This window comes from Taudactylus pleione, unplaced genomic scaffold (assembly GCF_031769625.1).
Source record: "Taudactylus pleione unplaced genomic scaffold, aTauple2 ptg000113l, whole genome shotgun sequence".
Classification (NCBI taxonomy): domain Eukaryota; kingdom Metazoa; phylum Chordata; class Amphibia; order Anura; family Myobatrachidae; genus Taudactylus; species Taudactylus pleione.
Genome location: NW_028284515.1, coordinates 15,342,162 through 15,362,471, shown reverse-complemented (window position 1 = coordinate 15,362,471; position 20,310 = coordinate 15,342,162). Strand labels below are relative to the sequence as shown.

The 20,310-nt window shown below is 41.8% G+C and overlaps 1 protein-coding gene across 1 annotated transcript in view; it reads left to right on the top strand.

The window, feature by feature from the left end:
- Positions 1–20,310, top strand: part of STARD9 (StAR related lipid transfer domain containing 9) — a 155,840-nt gene that overhangs the window by 10,595 nt on the left and 124,935 nt on the right. The window contains exon 2 of the mRNA XM_088471260.1: positions 18,244–18,313. Coding sequence (XP_088327386.1) covers positions 18,244–18,313 — 70 coding nt within the window. The remainder of the gene's footprint in view (positions 1–18,243; positions 18,314–20,310) is intronic.

Here is a 20,310-nt window from a genome sequence, read left to right as displayed (position 1 = left end):
CCCGCCTGGTTTGCGATTACTGGGACCATCATTTGTTTTTCATCAAGACAATGACCCCAAACACCCCTCCAGGCTATGTAAGGGTGACCAAGAAGGAAAGTGATGGAGTGCTGCGTCAGATGACCTGGCCTCCACAGTCACCCGACCTAAACCCAATTGAGCTGGTTTGGGATGAGTTGGACGCAGAGTGAAGGAAAAGCAGCCAACAAGCGCTCAGCACCTCTGGGAACTCTTTCAAGACTGTTGGAAAACCATTCCAGGAGACACCTCATGAAGCTGATTGAGAGAATGCCAAGAGTGTGCAAAGCTGTCATCATAGGAAAAGGGGGCTACTTTGAGGAATCTAAAATATAAAACATATTTTGATTTGTCTTTAACACTTTTTTGTTTACAACATAATTCCATATGTGTTCTTTCATAGTTTTGATGTCTTCAGTATTAATCTACTATGTTGAAAACAATGTAAATAAACAAAAACCATTGAATGAGAAGGTGTGTCCAAACTTTTGACTGGTACTATAGCTGTGACTGTATATATATATATATATATATATATATATATATATATATATCTCTATATATCTATATATCTATATATATATAATTTATTTATTTTTTCTTTTTTTTTACATTTTATTTTCCATTATATAGATTCCTTAAAGTCATACTGTGCTTGGATAACTGGTATAGCTTGACAGTTTACTAAGCGTCTCATTACCACTCACTATTAAATGTGACAGAAGAGGAAACCTATTAGAGATGGAACTCAATTCATTGTCTTGTATTTGTATAAGCTGTGATTGTCTCTAGGAGAAAATTGTATGTACTGTTATTAGAGCAACAAGGCTAAAGGCTGTGCCCACTTTACCTAAATCCGGGTGCTGGGTCAAGCCAATTAAATACATGTGCAACACCATATACAAATACCGCACGTCACTTGCCAAAGGCACATATAGCATTCATTGAAAATAAAATGTTTGGTTTATTTCATTTATTTTTTATCACAATATAAACCGCTCATTCTGCCCAGAAAACCTTACTGCTCTGTATACAGTACCTTGCAAAAGCCCCCTTGGCTTTTTACCTTTTTTGTTACATTACAACCTGTAATTAATTTTTATTTTTTTTATCTGAATTTTATGTGATGGATCTGTACAAACTAGTCTAATTTGGTTAAGTAAAATGAAATATATATAAAGAAGAATCTTTATGAATAAAATTCTGAAAATTGGCATGTGTGTAATCACCCCCTTTGCTATGAAGCCCCTCAAAAGTTCTGCAACCAATTACCTTCAGAAGTCACATAATTAGTGAAATGAAGTCCACCTGTGTGAAATCTAAGGGGTAAATTTACTATGAGTCGAGTTTGTGTGAGTTTTGGTGAGATTGCATTCTCACGTGAGTTTTGGCTTTTTTTTCATCTCGCACATTTACTAAAGACAAACTCGAGTGAGTTTGAAGTGAGTTCTCTTTTTCACTGTTTAAACTCATGTGAGTTTGCAAACAGGAAAAAACTCACCATCGCCCAAATTAGGAAGTACTTTAGATGAAAGAGATGCAACTCGCAAATTTACTAAGAATCGAGTTTCCAATCTAGTGTGAGATTGTAGCAAACTCATTGTGAAATAGAAGTTTTAAACACTCACCTCCTGAGCTGTGAGTTTGGCTGAAACATACACAAATAATTGTGATTTGTGTATGTTTTTTATTTTAACTTGTTTTAAATCTTTTTTTTTTTTTTTTAAATAATGACATGAGGTCCCTCCCCCCCCCCAAAAGACTAACCAGCCCTGGACTTGCCAGCCAGTCCTGGTTCTTAAAATTACAGGGAAAAAAATGTGTAGTGTTCCACTGTAATTTTAGAACCAGCACCAGGCAGCAGGGACATAGCTGGTTTTAAATATAGGGAGGAAAAAAATGGCGCGAGGTTCTCCCTAGATTTAAAACCAGCACTGGACCCTTTCTAGTGGGGGGCTGATGCCACAGCCAGCTGAGCCCTTTCTCCGGTGCTGGTTTTAATTATTGGGGTACCCCTATGCAAAAAATTTTCCCCCTATAATTAAAACCAGGACTGGCCCTGCAGCCTGGTGCTGGTATCTTACTCATTTTTTCCCCCATAATTGTAGGTACCAGGACAGGCTGGCACGTCCAGGGCTGGTTAAGCTTTGGGGGGGGACCCTATGTCATTTTTTTTTTTTTTCTTTAATATTATTTAATCCGTTTTTTTACAGGTCTTAACACACAAGCAGCTTACACATATCTCACTGATATGTGCAGGCTGCTTGCTCGGGTGAGTTTGGAAAAGAGAAAGCACTGCAATCTTGGGTGAGTAATCTCATCTAAACTCTTCTTAAAGTCTCCGTAAACTCTCCTGTAAACTTTCCTCTAAACTCGATCTGCTTCACCATCGAAAAACTCACTTTCACCTAAACTCACTTCTTAGTAAATTTGCGAGTTATTAAAGGGAAAACTCACCCAAGTTTTGGTGAAGCAAAGTGAGTTTAAAACTAAAAAAACTCAACCAAACTCGATTCTTAGTGAAGGCAACAAAACATGAAAAATGCATACGGGGGTGAATATTTTTGCAAGGCACTGTATTTACAGTTATGAATGATAGTACTAATGCATTGAAGGGCAATAAGATTATTATGCATGGAAAAGTGAAATGTAGTAATTGTTGGACTTTGCCAGGTCGGACTAGGCTACAAGCAATTGCTTTAATTCCCCAGGAGGAGCTGTTCATCAGTTGTTCACTCTTTCCTCAGCACTTGTTCCATGTGAGCTATTCACTGAGGTTAAGAATTTACTTCCTTTACATAAATCCCCAAAAATGTAAACCAATTTTACATTAATTCTATCTTGCTGTAAAAACATTACATACAGTGACATGAAATGGAAGGCAATGTTACCTTGAGTTTACAATCTGAGTTTTTAATTGAGCTTAAAAACTAAGGCAGAGAGATAGTAATAACTGCTTACCCGGAGGTCAGGTCCAAGTGGGAAGTGCAGGGGGTTTGAGAGAAAGATATCGCTGTGATAGCTTCCACACACACTGTATGGTAGGTCTATTTAAGACAATGACAGTACCTGTAACTGCCACACCATTATCACCATTGCTATCTCAGGATGATGATAACAGGGGCTTTCAACAGAAAAAAAAATAGAATAGGCTTTACGTGGTTAAGTATAGCACTATTAGGAGAAGATCCATGATACTAATGAACATGCTGCCTGCATTTAATAAGACTCGACTCTACGGTGACATCCCCAGCTCTGTTGCTATCTTTGCCAGTGACTGGCTGTAAAGTAATGCGCATGTGTGTCAGCCGTCTGAACATGTGCATTGCAAGCCTTCACCGTAGCCGGAAAAGGTTCTTGCCGGGTTCCCATTGCCGGCCGTACCACTAACGCCATCTATAGATGGCATAAATGACACAGTGATAAACCGTGTTAAGCTAAGCTTACCACTGTTTGCTAAATACAGAACGGAGGATACAACCTATTTAGTGAGTGGTAAAGGGTTTATGTCTTGTTCTTAAATGGAACCCTAATATAGTAAAATTAGGAAAAAGATAGGCTTTCAGTATTTGGGTCTTTATGCCGTATTTAAACATTTTTATAGTTGAAGAGCGTTCCATAATTCTTCTGTAGGAAGTTGTAATAGTCAGTTCCTGATGCAGATCAGCAGCTTAATGACAGGTATGAAGGTTGGTCATGTGGATTTTGTTCGCTAATGGAATCAGCAGTACTTGGGATTGTCTACAGTCAGTGTGTTTGGACATGCATTTCAGATCTCCTTAAGTGTGATGCATGTCTAATGGAGGAACTGGGGGGCTTGCAGTGTGTGTGTAGGCACTACGAGGCCCAGACAAGAGTGTGGGCCATTTGCAATTCCACCCTAAGGGTCCCCGAGGACTCCTGAGCCAGTACATGCACAGTGGGAATAAGTGCTTGACCGTACAGGTTGTGTCCCAGAGGCTATAGTGGTGTCGTCAAGCCACTACCCAAACTTTGAATGTGACTTGTTGGTAATGCCTTACTTTCTGTGTGTGTCCACTGTATATGTGCATATAGGGGGGAATTCAATTGTTTTCTGTGCAGCGATAATTAATGGGGAGTTAATTTGTTCTGGGTGCCCATTAATTATCATGCTTGTCGTACCCAAATACAGTTTTGCCAGGTAAAACTGCTAAACCCATCTTAGGTCCTAGTTATCGCTCCCAAACAGCAGTTTGGCTGCTAAAAACCGGGACTTTCGCACATTTCTGCTCGCCACCCCTGAAGGGTGTGAGCAGAAATGTGTCCACCCGCGGCAGAAGCACCAGAACGGAGCAACAATTGAATTGCTTTTATTAAGTTATACCACAATTAATATTGTAGATGGACAATGATTAGTTAACAGTAATTATCTCAACAAAAAGAATTACCTGAAAAAATGCTAATTTCAAACTTATGAACTTCATAAAGTAGAGGCAGACATTTTTGTGGGCTGAAGCAATTTAGTGACAATGCTGAGAATGAAAACTCTAGAAAAATGTCAGTGGCTCCACATGAATTGTGAAACAGTATTCTGTAGAAATTTGAGTTATGCTAGGGTAAATGTCACAATGTCCTACAAAAGGCCCATTCTGTGGTAACAAATTTTTGCTACCTAATGGAAATAATGAGGTGGGACCAGCGGAAATGGGTATCTTATTGGTGTTGCATTCCCTCTGTACCTCCTGTGTGTGGGTGACGATGAATTCTGTTCTGTCAGAGATATGATCAGTGTATGTTACTAAGGCTATGATTCAATTCACTGTGATTTGAATCGTACCGGGAGGGAGTTCACAGAGCTATTCAGTTGACCACACTATGCCCTGCACTTAGTTAGGAGATGCCAGTTATCGCGCCTTAAGCCGGGTGTTAAGTCGCAGTAACCGGCATTCTCCAACTTAAGTGCCAGTCACGATGCTGTTAGCATACGCGCTAAGCCGGGAAGCAGCATCGCTTAGTTTAGTCTGATTTCTGCTCGCACCTCAGGAGGGTGCGAGTAGAAATTCTCTAGTCGGGAGTTTACAGAGCGGTCAATTGAATAGCTCCAGGAACTCCTTCCTGGAGTTATTCAAAATGACACTGAATTGAATCGCCCCCTAAGTGACACAAAGCACAGTTGAGAGGCATACATTATTATTTTTTTTTTCTATATAATGTTGTTAAACACTTCTGCTTGAACAGATGAATGCAATGATACATACCATTGGGTGACACAAATCAGCACATATATGCAAAAGGTATAGAAACTCGCTGGGTTGTTTGTCATTTGTAGAGATGTGCGGTTCGGTTCTCCAGAAATCCGAATCCATCCCAATTTCGTGAATCTACATAAATCTGTTGTGGATATGATCTGCTGAGTATACCCAGATAAATCCGAATCACGATTCTGATCTTTTTGTGGTTCAGAATTCAGTTTTTTTTTTTTTTCTTTAATCCGAATTTCAGGATTTGGATTGCATAAATTACATGATTTTAGCTGTTTTGAAAAACTTTTTATCAATTTAAAAAAAAAAAAAACAGATCCAAAACAGTTGAGGGTGGTTTTGCAAAACCAAAACCCGAAATTGAATCCAGATCCAAAACCAAAACGCGGAGGTCAGCTCACATCTTTAGTCATTTGAATATTAATTGTTGAATAATGAAGATGTATCCACTATCAGTCAGGTTTTTTTTATGCCAGAGTACAAAATAGCAGCTTGTAAAGGTCCAGCACCAGACGTCAGGTCCCGATTAAGGGGGGGCAGGGTGACAGGGGAGGTCGTCCCTGGGCCCCCACATATAGAGGGGCCCCCACACATGGTCGATGTGACCCTGCCGAGAACAGGTTTCCAGTGGAACCTGTTCCCGGATGGGGTCCGGGCTCAGAAGCCGCAGCTGTTCTATTGCATGCAGCACAGACTCCGAGCGGCTTCCGAGTCCCCTCGTCAGTGTCATGTGACACATGTCCGTGACGCAGAGGAGGGAACGGCCGGGACACTTAAGGTAAGAGAGGCTCCATATGGGGCTGGAGGGAGGTGCGGGATCGGACGTAGTCACAGGCACCGTGTGGCTGCGGGGGGTGGGGGGTGAGATTAGTAGGCACAGATGCAATGTGGCTTGCGGGTGGGGAGGGTAGGCACAGACGCTGTGTGGCTTGGAGGGGGCCCCCATAATTTAGTTGCCCCAGGGCCCCCACAACCCTTAATCTGGCCCTGCCAGAGGTCACTAGACATGGAGAACAGAAGTAATATAAAGGGTGTTTTTTTTCTTGCTTGTCTTTATATTGGGAGCTTTACAAGCTATTGCATTCACTAATACACAGCACAAAACAACCATAGCAATATAAAGTCACACACTGGATCAGAGGCACAATTATCAGAGAAATTTATCCAAGGTGATCACTATTTCGGGAACACAGATGAGCAGTTTCTACCAACATAGATGAGTTAGTATTTTGTTTTATAAAGGACACAGCACTGTTTTATACCTCAAAATTGGGAAATAATCACATTGGCATATACAGTAGTTCTCATTTGTAATGGCTTAATTCTCATAAAAAATTATATACAAAGCCACTATAAATAGGATTCTTCCACTTGTGTCCACCTCACAAATGGCCTCATTTATCAACGAGTTTTATCGTTCACAGCGAGTGATAAAACTTTGAAAAATAACAGTTGTGAGCCGATTGGCTGGAGCAGCATTTATCATACGCAGCGAGTTTTATCACTCTGAGGCCCAAAGTCAGAACAGACAATTCCTGGTGTATAAACGTAAATGTCATACTGTATTACTGTATATTGTCACAATGTGAAAGTGTTTGTTCCGTTCTGGGGTGAACACCAGTTGTTATGAAACTACAACTACAAGTCCCAGCATGGTTTACCAGCTGACCGGTGGGAGGGTATGCTGGGACTTGTAGTTCCACAACAGCTGGAGAGCCACAGGTTGGCCAGGCCTGCTATAGATTTTCTGTTACACATAGGGGGTGATTAATGTCAACGGGAATTGAATAGCGCCGGGAGCGAGCTCCCGGAGCTGTTCAATTCAGTACGCTGTGTGTTGTCGGAGAATGCTGTTATCGTGCCTTAACAAGGGTGTTAAGGCGCGTTAAATGGTATTCTCTGACCAAAGTGCCGGGCGCACGGCTGTTAGCACCGCGTTAAGCAGAAAAACAGCTGCGCGCCCAGCCCTTTGGTCGGATTTCTCCTCGCATCCCCAGGGGGGTGCGAGAAAAAATCCTTAGCCCGCCCAAACAGCGCACTGAATTGAATAGCTCCGGGAGCTCGCTCACGGCGCTATTTAATTTGCGTTGAATTGAATCGCCATAGAGAACAGCACAATATTGGGTGTACTGTTATCTCCAGAACAGCGGGACAACTGTTTGTTGTTTAAAAATGGGAACTATTTGAATAAAGTGCTTCATTAAGTTAATCCTCTTTTAAACTGACCTAATAACATAAACTGTATATGCAAAGTTTTCAAAAATAGTGTATGTTCTCTTATTGTAGAACCTTGTACTAGTACTGTATTGCGTGGAAAGTAGAATCACAAGGCGTTTTCAGCTGCTGCATATAACAAAGCCAGCCGTTTTATATAAAATGCTGAATTGCAAATCATCAATGTTTCGTGTGTGTGCTACAATCGCTAAGACTGACGGCAGCTGAGCTGAGAGCTCTGTGACGGTTACTTCTCCGGAAATACCAGTGTTTTGAAGCTGTGACCAGATGTTTCTCTGGATGAGTTCCAGCAGAAATAACAAAGTTTCTCAGTCCCTATATACCCTCACTGTCACTGACTGCTGAGGACGTGCCAAGCTTTGTGTTGTTGTTTAAACTTTCTTTTTATGGAAGTATAACTTAAAGTGGTTGTATTCCCCCCCCCCCCTTTCATAATACTATATTAGGCAATTTGACTCACAATTGAACATAACAGGGCTGATGGATAGTTGAATGTAAGTCCATTTGCAGAGCATGTTTTTGCACTGCACATCTGCAAAACCAAGCCTGGGGAACTGTGTGCAATGCAGTGGGATAGAACTGGTGCAAATGCGCACTGGTGATTAAACCAAGCGTATGTATAGGAGCGGTCTGCTCACAGAGATACGTACAACGCTGCAGTTTAGCGCACTCATTGCCGGAGCATTTATGGATGAATTGTGTTCATCTCTGCTTCGGACCCAAATTGTACAAACTTCATTTGTTGTTAGCTGTCTTAGGTGGGAAATTCAATTTCTTGGCATCGATGTATTGTGCCATTCTGGAACGGCTCATTGCGTCTGCCAGCATCACATGTTTTCCCTCAGACCCCATAGAGGGGTGGGCGAAATCTTGCAGTGTCAGCATTACTGTAACTGGCCAATGTGTGCACAACCGGACATCTCAGCAGATCGCTCAGAATTAGATTCTCCCCCTAGAGGAGTCGATTTTACATTTTTATCAGGTTACTTATTATATTATTATATATCCAACAAGCAAATTCTCCATGACTTTTTCAGTGGCATTGGTCTTTATTGAGAGTGAGCTTGGGATCCGTTATATAAGGCCCTAGATCCTAATCAATAGGATTTAGGGCCTTAAGCTACCTGCACACAATAATCAGGTGATCGGCCTGATTTATTGTATAGTGTGTATAAACGATCGTTTCAGCATTTCACCGATAAAACGGTAAGAAAATATCCTCAAACGCATTCCTTCCATTATCTGATCTGTCGGTCAAGGATGAAAATCTCGGCCTCAATTCCACCGATATGGAGCAGTGTGTGTGCATTCTCAGTACTCTGCCCATATTCCCTATGTTCTCCTGTCACTATGTCATTATCCTTGTGGGCGGACACATGCAAAATCAGTGTGGTGTGGTGAAAAATCTCTAGCTTCTATGGAACATCGCATAATATGTAGCACAGATATTGGGGCAGGCAATTTGCTGAAAAATCGCCCCGCTCAAAAAAATCTGAGATCGCGAATTTGCGCAGGTGCATGACCCGTTCTGCGCATGTGCCGAACGAGTCTGCGATCCCGCACGGAGACTGGCAGCAGTATGTCAGTGATTGACAGTCTGCTGCCATTTGTGGGAGGGAAGGGGGCGGCGAAGGGAGTAGTGTCGCCGCCATTGGGGAGGAGGGAAGAGGCCAGGATCTCCGTCGCCTGATGGAGATTTCCTGGCTTCTTCCTCTCATCTGCGGCGGCCGGCTGCCTAACACCATGGGTCACCTTAGCCGGCCGATGTTCTGTAGAGTATCCGATGCTGCGTTGGACAACGCAGCTCGGATATGTAATGCAGCAGGGGGCGTGATGCCTCCTGTGCATTACCATATCTGCACAGACGGAATTGCAAAGCTGCTTGCGAGCAGCTTTGTAATTCCATCCGTAGCTGAATAAGGCCCCAAGTCCACATGCATATATTTGCCTGCCCAAAAAGAAAACTGCTCTTTTGCACAGACTATCCGTAAAATTATGAGAAACTGATTTTTATTTACTTAACTTTCTAAATTGAGCTAAGATTATCTATATATTGAATGTTTCCACCTTGCCCTCATATGTGTGAACAAGCCCTTGCTTATGCTTTTATATTTCATTATTTTCAGCCAACTGTAATGTATTTGTTGTGGTCTTAAAGAGTAGCACATAAAAAATACAGTCCTGATATAAAGTATTTGAACACTTAACTCAACTAAACTAAATGTAGATATACTTGTAGTATTGTGGTATTGCAGACGGAAGCAAAAACCCCGACAGCGGCTGCCCGGCAGGGGTGAAAATCCAGATCGTCAAAAGGTAAGTATTCACTAACCCTATTCTACCCCCTAACCCTCCCTTAGGGATGCCTAACCCTAACCTCCCCCCAAGTGCCTAACCCTAATCCTCCCCTAAGTGCCTAAACCTAACCCCCCCTTCCCCACAGCCTAAACCTAAGTCTCGGGGGGGGGGGGGGTGCCTAATCCTAACCTCCCCCTGGGGGTGCCTAACCCTAACCCCCCTTCCCCTAGAATAAACGTAACCTCCCAGGGGGGTGCCTAATCCTAAATCCCCCCCGGGAGCCCCTAACCTAAGCCTCCCTCCCCTGCGGCTGTCCGCGGCAGCTTACCTTCGATCGGTATGCCGGGTGTCGGGCTCCCGGCGTAGGTCTAATGACAGGCGTCTGGATTTCGACGCCTGTCATTAGTGCCTTGCCGGAATTAGACAGTCGGGAAGCCGGCTGTCGGGATTACGTCCATCGGCTACCCGACTGCTTCCCTTGCAGACATTGTCCTGCAGAGTGGTTGCAGGCCAGATATGTTGTGGGGTTTCAATGCCTATGGGGAATCACATGCAGTTCACTGCGTAGACAGATGTCTGTGGCTGTTCCCTACTGACCATTGAATCAGAACTACAGGTTTGTAGCTTTGACTATGACACCCCACCGGGCAGCACAGCGTTCCAGCTCCCCATAACCGGAGTTATAGCTGAACCCTTCCAGAGGTGCCAAATCTGGACAACCACTTTGATCCTTTATGATCAGATACTATTATATAATAAATTAACTTTTTAAAATAATCTACATGTATGTATTATATAGGGTGCACAGACTTGACATTGACTTGTCCTTCAACATTGCGGTGCTGGAAATTTTTGCAAACATGCAGGGTGTTGGGGCATCCGGCCACATACACTCATTATACTTATTGGGCTGTATGCTGTACATAATGAATTCCTGACTCCCTATGTCTTAACAACTTATGTGTGTAATTGCCCTAATTATCTCACTGTCTTCCTTTTTCATATTTACTTGATTTTAAGCTAATTACCTTTTAGCGCTTTTTCATGAATTGCTACAACAGTTTGACTATATGTACAACATTTCACTGTATTGCCAGCATTACATTTATTTATATCCACCCATCCTGTCATATAGCTCCCTATAGAGGACATTTCAACTAATTTAGCTCATGAAACAAGGTGGAATCAACTGAAAGCGCTCCAACATTTCATTCTATTATTTATTGCTGTAATGCAGAATTAGAACGTGCCTGAGAAAGCTTAGAATTGATGCCTTGGTGCCAAGTGTTGGTCATTTCCAGGGACACTCCCAAGTTTTAAAGATTTCCCTCTGCAAATGTGTCTATCATTATTAACCAACTGTACAGTAAAAACAGACTTATTCCATATAATGTACATCTCGCTATGTTACCCATATCAATCAATGAGATGCTAGCTGTCACTTTCTACCCTGTACTAGATAAATAATAACTAGATTTTGATTGGTTGCTATGGGCAACACCACTTTTCCTTTTTAGAAGGTTTGTCTTCTCCTAGGTATTTTGTAGTCTTACAATTATGGGAAGAAAGTCGCTTTGAGTTCATTACAAGGGGTTATCATGGGAACGTGCACCAAAATCCTCCTAGATTGTGTTATAAGTAATTGGGCTGATGCAGAGTTGGTAGCAGTGGGTGTTAATTACTAAGATGGTGTATTTATGCATATTTATAGAGCCGTGTACACCTCCACAGCAAATGCGCCAATGTTTATTTGCACCTGTCATGCAACAGGGTAACAGGTATAAAAGACGCCCCTCCTAACAGGAATATATACTCCTGCTTTCTGGTCTGCATGGGCCTCAGTTGCTTGAATATGCCCTTCCTAAACATTGCCTATGTGAGAACGTCCTTTACCACCCCCTCTCTGCCTCTGGTGGGTTTGATATGCGTAGAATGTGTGCTGATCTATATAGGTGTATATGCACGAGTGTGCATTGTGAGTATGCACAGAGAGAAATCATGCAAGCTGCACAAACTGGCGTTATACTCCCTGTGCTTCAGCACAAATGTGCCTATACGTATGCTGCTTCCCAGAAGTATCTCTGGTCATTCTGAAGTATTGCCGTCTAGGGGGGCCTGAGTGCAGCACCCCACCCCTCTCTATGCTGCAGGCCCACCTAGACTTTACATCTACTGTGTAATATTTTCAGGAGATAGAGAATGTGTAGGATAGAAAAGGCTCAATGTCAGAGTCTTTAATATTACATCACTATCTTTCCAAATATATCACACAAAGGATTGTGCCACCAGCAATAGGTGGTGGTGACCCGCTGTAAGCACAGTGTTCTGTGTGCACTCATTATAGATACGTCTGATTACTTCAATATGTTGTTAATTCTGCACTATGTAATGAAAAAGCTCTCACTTATTTGCTTATTTTGTAATTCACAATTGCAACGCATATTAAGAGAATACAGTACATTACTTTTATCATTACAGCAAGAAGTGATGGAAAGTTCAGTCTCTTTGTAGCAGGTTAGCTTGGAGTTCATTGTCAACACTGAGACTATTATATCTGTGCCAAATACATTGGGGATAGTAAGCGATTCCCAGGAATTCCTCTGTGAGTTCCGTCAGCTGCTTGTAGTTATCCAGTGCTGCACTATGTGAAGTAATAAAATGTTTCTGAAGCTACATGCGAGCAGGGAATGCATGTTGAATACACAATTATGTGTATGTGGTATTGTGTGTGTGTGTGTGTTTATTTTTGAAGCATACGACCCATTTGTGAAGTGAAGGAAGAGACTTCCCCGGACCCAAGTATGATGTGCAGGAATCATACAATTATCAGGAAAAGTAACAGCAGCATTAAATAATCACTAGTGTGCAGAATGATAGCCCCTTCGTACGATACCAGCCAAGGCATGGTGCAGCAACATAGACCAGGTCCTACATCTATGAGACTTTCACTTTCATAGACAGAGATAAGCAGTAACAATGTTGCCTAGCTGTGATTATAGGGAGCTGTATACAGAGACAGGAAGGCCGCAGTGTGATAGTGTTTTGGCTCAGACATTCCTAATGTTTGTGTTGTGAGCCTAATTCATAATGGAATGAACTAGTTCGGGGTGCCTATTTTTGCAATAAAGTGGAAATATGTTTGTTGTTTTGCAGCACTTTATTATTTCTTAGAGTGGGTACATTTACAGGGCTCACATTGTGAGGGTGCGCAATGCCTTTTTATACCCACAAAAGAACTTTAAAACACTTCTGAAGTCCCAGAGATCAGGACTCATCTTATGTAATGGGCTGCATTTTGCACTATCCAGAAACCCTTCTACAGGAATCAGTGTAAAAGAAATAAAATCATCAAAGACACAGAAGTAACACATGTAATACAGAGTTCAAACGACCCCTCACTTTCATGATTCCTGTAATGAGGCTAAACTGAGCAGTATTCTAAGTGAAAAACATACGGGTAATTTATAGAGTTTGGCCCTAAAGTGGTTCAACTGCGATGTGAAGATGTTACTGTTTGTACCATGCACATTTCCTAGTGAATGGGTCTATACAGTATCTTGAAAAGCACTTGGCAGGCACATAGATGACCCTGTGCACTAAGAATCAGTGATATGCGATCAGGTGAGGCAGAACCTTTCCTGTCATACTTAGGTATACTCCAAAGTTTTGACTATAAAAACTATAAGAAAAATGTAAAGAAAATATTATAAATATCATCTTTGTATTATTCTAATCATTTTTATAGACAAAACTCTGAAGTAAAAAGTGTAGGCAGGTGAGGCACTGCCTCCTCTGTCTACCTTTTCCGCACATCCCTGATGAAAACGCACTATATACTGCTGCATCTTTCTATAATGCCCATATGACCCCTCAGGTTCATGTATGTATCTGTAATTCTGGCTCTCCAGCCATTTACCTCACCGCATGTCACTTGTAAGAATCATTGTGAATCTATAATTTGAGAGCTCAGAAATGTATTATTTGTGCTCCAGAAATACTTTTATAGTGTTCTGTGAATCCCAGTTTTCTGGAGTTGTATCACCTTCAGTCTGGCTGCCACAGTGCAGTGATAATACCTCTAACCCCAAGCGACTCTTTAATACATTTAAACTGCTTCTTACCCCTCCCTCACCCAAGCCACCTGCTACTATCTGTGCAAAAGATCTTGCTTCCTATTTCAAGGACAAGATTGGTAATATCCGAAATGAAATGTTATTCTCTTCCTCAGCTAGTGACCTACTCAATTCCCTACCTGAACCCTCTGGCACATTCTCTTCATTTGACCCCACAAATGAAGATGATGTATCTACACTCTTCTCATCCCCCTACTCTATAACCTCTCCTCTAGATCCTATACCCTCACAAATTAGTAAAGCTCTGTCTCCTGTGCTCATCCCAACCCTAACTAAAATCTGTAATCTCTCTCTTTCTACTGGCATCTTTCCATCACTGTTCAAGCATGCAGTGAGTACTCCCATTCTGAAAAAACAAAATTCTGACCCTAACACTCTCTCTAATTACCGTCCTATCTCCCAGCTCCCATGCCCCTCCAAGCTACTGGAGAGACTTGTCTACACCCGCCTCACACACTTTCTTAACACCCACAACTTATTGGACCCACTTCAGTCTGGCTTCCGTTCCCAGCACTCCACAGAGACAGCACTGACTAAGGTAGTAAATGATTTGGTCCCTGCCAAGGCTAAAGGCCATTACTCACTTCTAATTCTTCTAGATCTCTCTGCTGCTTTTGACACTGTTGACCACTCTCTTCTCGTACAAACATTACAATCCCTAGGTCTTAAGGACACCGCTCTTTCTTGGTTCTCTTCCTACCTATCTGATCGCTCTTTTTCTGTTCGTTTTTCTGATTCTGCCTCTTCTTCGCAACCTCTATCAGTTGGAGTACCGCAAGGCTCTGTCTTAGGTCCTTTGCTATTCTCAATCTATACCACCTCTCTTAGCAAACTAATCCGCTCTTTTGGATTTCAGTACCATCTGTATGCGGATGATACTCAAATCTACCTATCCTCTCCAGATTTATCACCATCTGTATTGGTCCGTGTCACTGAATGTATTTCTGCCATTTCATCTTGGATGTCATCTCGCTACCTGAAACTTAATATTTCTAAAACAGAATTAATTATATTTCCACCGGCCAATAACCGTTACCAATCTGATCTCTTTATCACTGTTGATAACTCAACAATCCACCCCACCCCACAAGCTCGCTGCCTTGGTGTCATCCTTGATTCTGAACTGTCCTTTGTTCCCCACATTCAATCTGTCTCAAAATCATGTTACATACATCTAAAAAACATATACAAAATTCGACCATATCTCACACAAGACACTGCAAAAACTCTAATCCATGCACTCATTATTTCCCGCATTGACTATTGAAATAGTCTCCTTACTGGTCTTCCCAAAAACAGGCTATCGCCATTACAATCCATTATGAATGCAGCTGCGAGGCTTATCTTCCTTGCCAAACGTTCATCGTCTGCTGCCCCGCTCTGTCAGTCCCTCCATTGGTTGCCGGTTTTCTACCGTATTCAATACAAAATACTGTTACTTACACATAAGGCCATTAACCGAATTACACCAACATACATCTCTTCACTCATCTCAAAATATCTCCCAACCCGACCTCTCCGCTCAGCACAAGATCTGCGTCTCTCATCCCCGCGCATTACTTGCTCCCATTTACGGTTACAGGACTTTCTTCAGGCTGCACCCACTCTATGGAATGCCTTACCACACACAATAAGACTTACCTCTAGTCTCCAATCCTTCAAGCGTTCCCTGAAAACTTACCTCTTCAGACAAGCTTATCAGATTCCAGAACTGACCACATAACCGTCATAGCTTCCATGTCTTATTACATCCCCTCTCACAGTCCACACATAACCTCACATATTGTCTTTCTTTCACATACTCCTGACATTTTGCCGACATTCCTGTGTGACTGGATCATGCAGCCCACTAAGAAACTCTGCATTCTGGCCGGACCAAATTGCAATATATAGCACCTATCCTTGTGTATCAATGCCTATTTCCCTATAGATTGTAAGCTTGCAAGCAGGGCCCTCTTACCTCTGTCTGTCTGTTATTACCCTGTTTTGTTCTATCAATGTTTCCAATTGTAAAGCGCAACGGAATATGCTGCGCTATATAAGAAACTGTTAATAAATAAATAAATAATAATATCAGAAAACGACATCTAGCATCCTGCATTGCACCAGCCCTAAATAGCGTCTGTGTGTCATCATCAAGTGATCGATTTATATTTGAAAACCTTCAAATTTGTGCAACTTTTTTTTTTCTTTCCCAAAAGCAGATGAAAAGATTCCCAGGAGATGTTGGAATTGTAGTTCAACAGTAGTTGTAGTATAAATGGCTACCTTCTCCTGTGCTGTCCTACCCGTATCTCCACATACCCCATATTGGCAGGCATGTTACTCGTCTGTTTTTATATTTTAAGTCCAGTATCTAGAGAGACCTAAATGAAACTGGCACCTTATGTAAAACCACTCTTAGTGGACAGAGGTGGCATTCAGGATATTCCTTTGCTGGCCATGATGATATGTTCCTCTGAGGGACGACTACACATCTGAACTGTCCAAAGTCTTTAGAACTCCTATTTGGAAGGTAATGATGGTTATATCTAGGACAGTTATGTGAGTAAAGCCTCTTAAAATCATTCTTCTGGATTAAGGGTCTCCGATTCTTTTTTTCCCCCACTACCTCTAGATGTGCTATACTCTACACCAGGGATATCTACTGATGATCTTAAAGTATATGCCTAATCTTCGCTTCACTAAGTACATTCAGCCTTTCTCAGTTGAAAAATAAGTAAATATAATCACCTAATTCATATTTAATGATTAATGTGCCTATATAATTATTTCATAAGCAATAACCACACATTTTCGTATTTTTAACTCCTCTTTAAAAATAGTGATGCTGTTGTCTTAAGTGACAATAATAATTTAGCGTCTTAAAAAATAACAAAGAGGGCAGCTATAATTTTAGTGTTGTCACAGCAAGACCTGTATGTTCAAAACGCTTAATATGAAAAGTGTTTTACCACTTTATTAAGCTAGGTGAATGTTGTATTTAATTGTTTTCTTCCTTTTGGAAGTTGCCTCATATGTTGTATGGTCATTTATTTTGTTAGTGCTTTTTTTTTTTTTTTCCAGTCTTGTATTAAAGATGGACATTCTGAAGATTTTCAAGTGTCATGTGATTACCATAACAGCCACAGTCTCATGGCACATGATCTAGTGAGCTGAGTGGTTTTGAAATGCACTTCAGAGCTCTGTTTTCACTGTTACAACCTTCCCCTCCTCCCATCACCTCTGCTATCACACGACATGCTGTGAGTCAATGGCCCAATTGTAATATCTTACATGTTGTAGGCATCTGTGCAATCTTGACAATTATACCACTAGATTCAAAGCGACACCAGTGCCTTCAACTAGCAGGCTATTACATTTGGGCCTGTGTATCTGTAGCAGGCAGCCATGTTCTTTTTCCCTCTTGAGATTTTTGAAAAAGAGAAAATGATACAAAGAAGAACAGCTAAGAAAAAAAAGTACTTGCTATTTAGAGGAACAAAAAAAACCTCTGTTTGGGATTGTTGCTTAAAGTCACTAATTCCTAGAGAATCAAAATGCCGCATTTTCATGAATATGTGTGCGATGGGGATGTATTTACTTTACCGGCGGCCAGGATGTCGGCCTACAGAATCCCAACAAAGGAATCCCGACCCGGGACTAAAGAAAAGCATCGAAATCCCGATGCCTATCTTTAGCCCGACGACAAAATCCTGACAACCGGCATCCCGAACGAAGCTAAGCGAGGCCCTGTAAGGTGTTAGCCGCAGAGGGGGAGGGTTAGTTTTAGGGGCCTCAGGGGGAGATTAGAGTTAGGCACCCCCCGGGAGGGTTAGGGTTAGGCTACAGGGAGGGGGGGGTTAGGCTTAGGCACCTCGGGGGGAAGGTTACGGTTAAGCCCCCCTGGGAGGGTTAGGTTTAGGGTGGGGTCAGGGGTAGGAACACTCGGGGGAAGGTTAGGGTTAGGCACCCCCCAGGAGGGTTACGTTTAGGGTGTGGGAAGGGGGGGTTAGGGTTAGGCACATCTGGGGGGAGGTTAGAGTTAGGCACCACTAAGGGAGGGTTAGGGGGTGGAGAGGGGTAGGGTTAGGCTACTTACCACTCCTGTCGACATCTTCAGGCTACCAGAATCTATGAACCAGCGGCTATTCAGCCCCCGGATTTCATACCCATTCCACACAAAGATGCAGTAAGCTGCAATTACAAAATAGTTGTTATGCAGTGAGTTGGTGCCACAGTCCTATTAACACTAACGTTTGCGATGATTCCTAAGGATCTCTGGGTGCTGCTGCTGCTATACACTATGCCTGCTCCAGTTCTATCCAATCTGCTGAATTGTTTCCTCTTTCTTTCAGAGAGAATGCAGAAGGTGCCAGAACCATACTGAATGTTGAAGATAAAATAGCCAGGATTAGAAGCCTAAAGGTATGACCCTCTTTTTATATTTCCCCCTCATAGCCCTATATACAGTACAATTAGCCTACATACTAGGTTTCCACAATTCCTTGCTGAGTAAAACCTGATTCTACAATCTGTGTTCTGAGCATCACTCGGATATTTATATACACCGCGGTTACGCCATTCCTGACTGCGATGCTTTGCCTAAACTGAATACAGAATTGTGAAGTTTTTTTTTTTTTCACTGATGTCACTGCACTCCTGTTCTGGCTATACATTCAGAATGTCGAAGCGGTCTGAATGTCAACATGACATAATGTTGACATTGTGAATGTCGACAATAGAATATAGACAGCTGGGTTTTCTTTAACGATTATAATGTTAGGTTTAGGTGGTTAGGGATACTTACCTTATTATTGGTAAACCGATTCGTTGACGTGCCGACTGCCGACATGGTGAATGTCAACATTTCATGTGTCGACATTCTGAATGTTAACATTCAGAACCTGTCAAAATTCTGTATGTCAACATATTGTACCACGCCCATTTTTGGGGTTACCCGCAAAGCTGTATGTGAATTCATTATACAGGTTGTGAACACAAACCTTACGTGCTAGGTGGACAATTAGGCACACTTGGGGACATAAAGAAACTTTGCACTTTCTGTGATTCTAAAATGAACCTTGTGTCACTGCTACAAATTAGTATAAATTACTACGACGACACATGGTTGATAAAATATGTTAGTTTTATTATATCCTTTTGACTTGTCCTTGGTTAGTAATTAGCACGTTTATCTCTTATCCTTTAATATGGACTGATAGGTCATGAGGTCATATGTTTTAGGTGAGTGTAAACTTTTCTCTTGTAAACACGTGTCCTGGTTCTGACTCAGAAGCGATGCTGATAGTCACACAAATGACCAATGTTTTTCAACTGCACATGCGTGTAAGGCGCTATAAAGTCGCACAGTACATGCAACCCACAGTGTGTGCGCATAGAGTCGCAGTAGTGATTGAGAGGAAGGTATTGGGCAGTGACTGGGAAGTGGCTATTCAGATGCACTGTCTTATGTACATGTTATGGGAGTGTCGCGAGTAAGTTGCATAACTGGGTGCGACCTCAGATGTCTCCCCCAAGGCCACGACACATGCATAGCAAAAGAGCAGGGGGCTCTATATATTGCCGAGTTGCATATAACACAGTGGTCTCCAACGTTAATTGAGGTGTGAGCTACTTTAGAAAAATTAAACCTCCTGAAGAGCTACTAAAATTGTAGAGAAAAAAATCTGACTAAAAACCGAACAATTGAAGGTAATTTAATGAAAATTTAAAAAAAACAAAAATGATTAATAGAACATAACAATGCATTTCATTATTACAGTGATATTATTGTAGTTTGTAAATAAAATGTAAGCACATGCACAATTCACTGTTACTTACCGTCTCCATGGAGGTACGTGCATTAGAGGAGCAAAAGATATGTCAGTTTTCCTCAATAATAATGTACTTTTACCTTAGCTCTTTTTCTAAGTCTTATATCTAGCTCCTACCACTGTATATTTTACTATTTAATTTCTGCTCCCACCAAATCTCCACTTTTTTATACTCAATAATAAACTTTTGCAGTACAGACTCTTTTCCCACACTGCACTATTACTTGCGTTTCTGGAAATCTGCTCTCTCCTACATTCTGTCTTCATTCCTACTTTTAACTTTTCTTCCCCTATTTACATCATCCTTACTATTACCATGTTTTCTTCAAATCCCACCTTCACTCAGTGTCTACCTAATCTTTTGTTCTGCCCCTTGCTTCCATCTTTATCCTTTCTCCCTTGTCTCTTCCATTTCCTCTTCCCCTTATCTCCTCTCCTCTGTTTACCTTCCTCCCCATCTTCTCCCATTACTCCACTTTCATTCTCTTATACTCCACAGGGGTCCTACAACCTCACTGCTAATCCCTCCTCCCACTCCCCTCTCCATGTCACTTTACCCCACATCCATCCACACATCATTAATTTCCC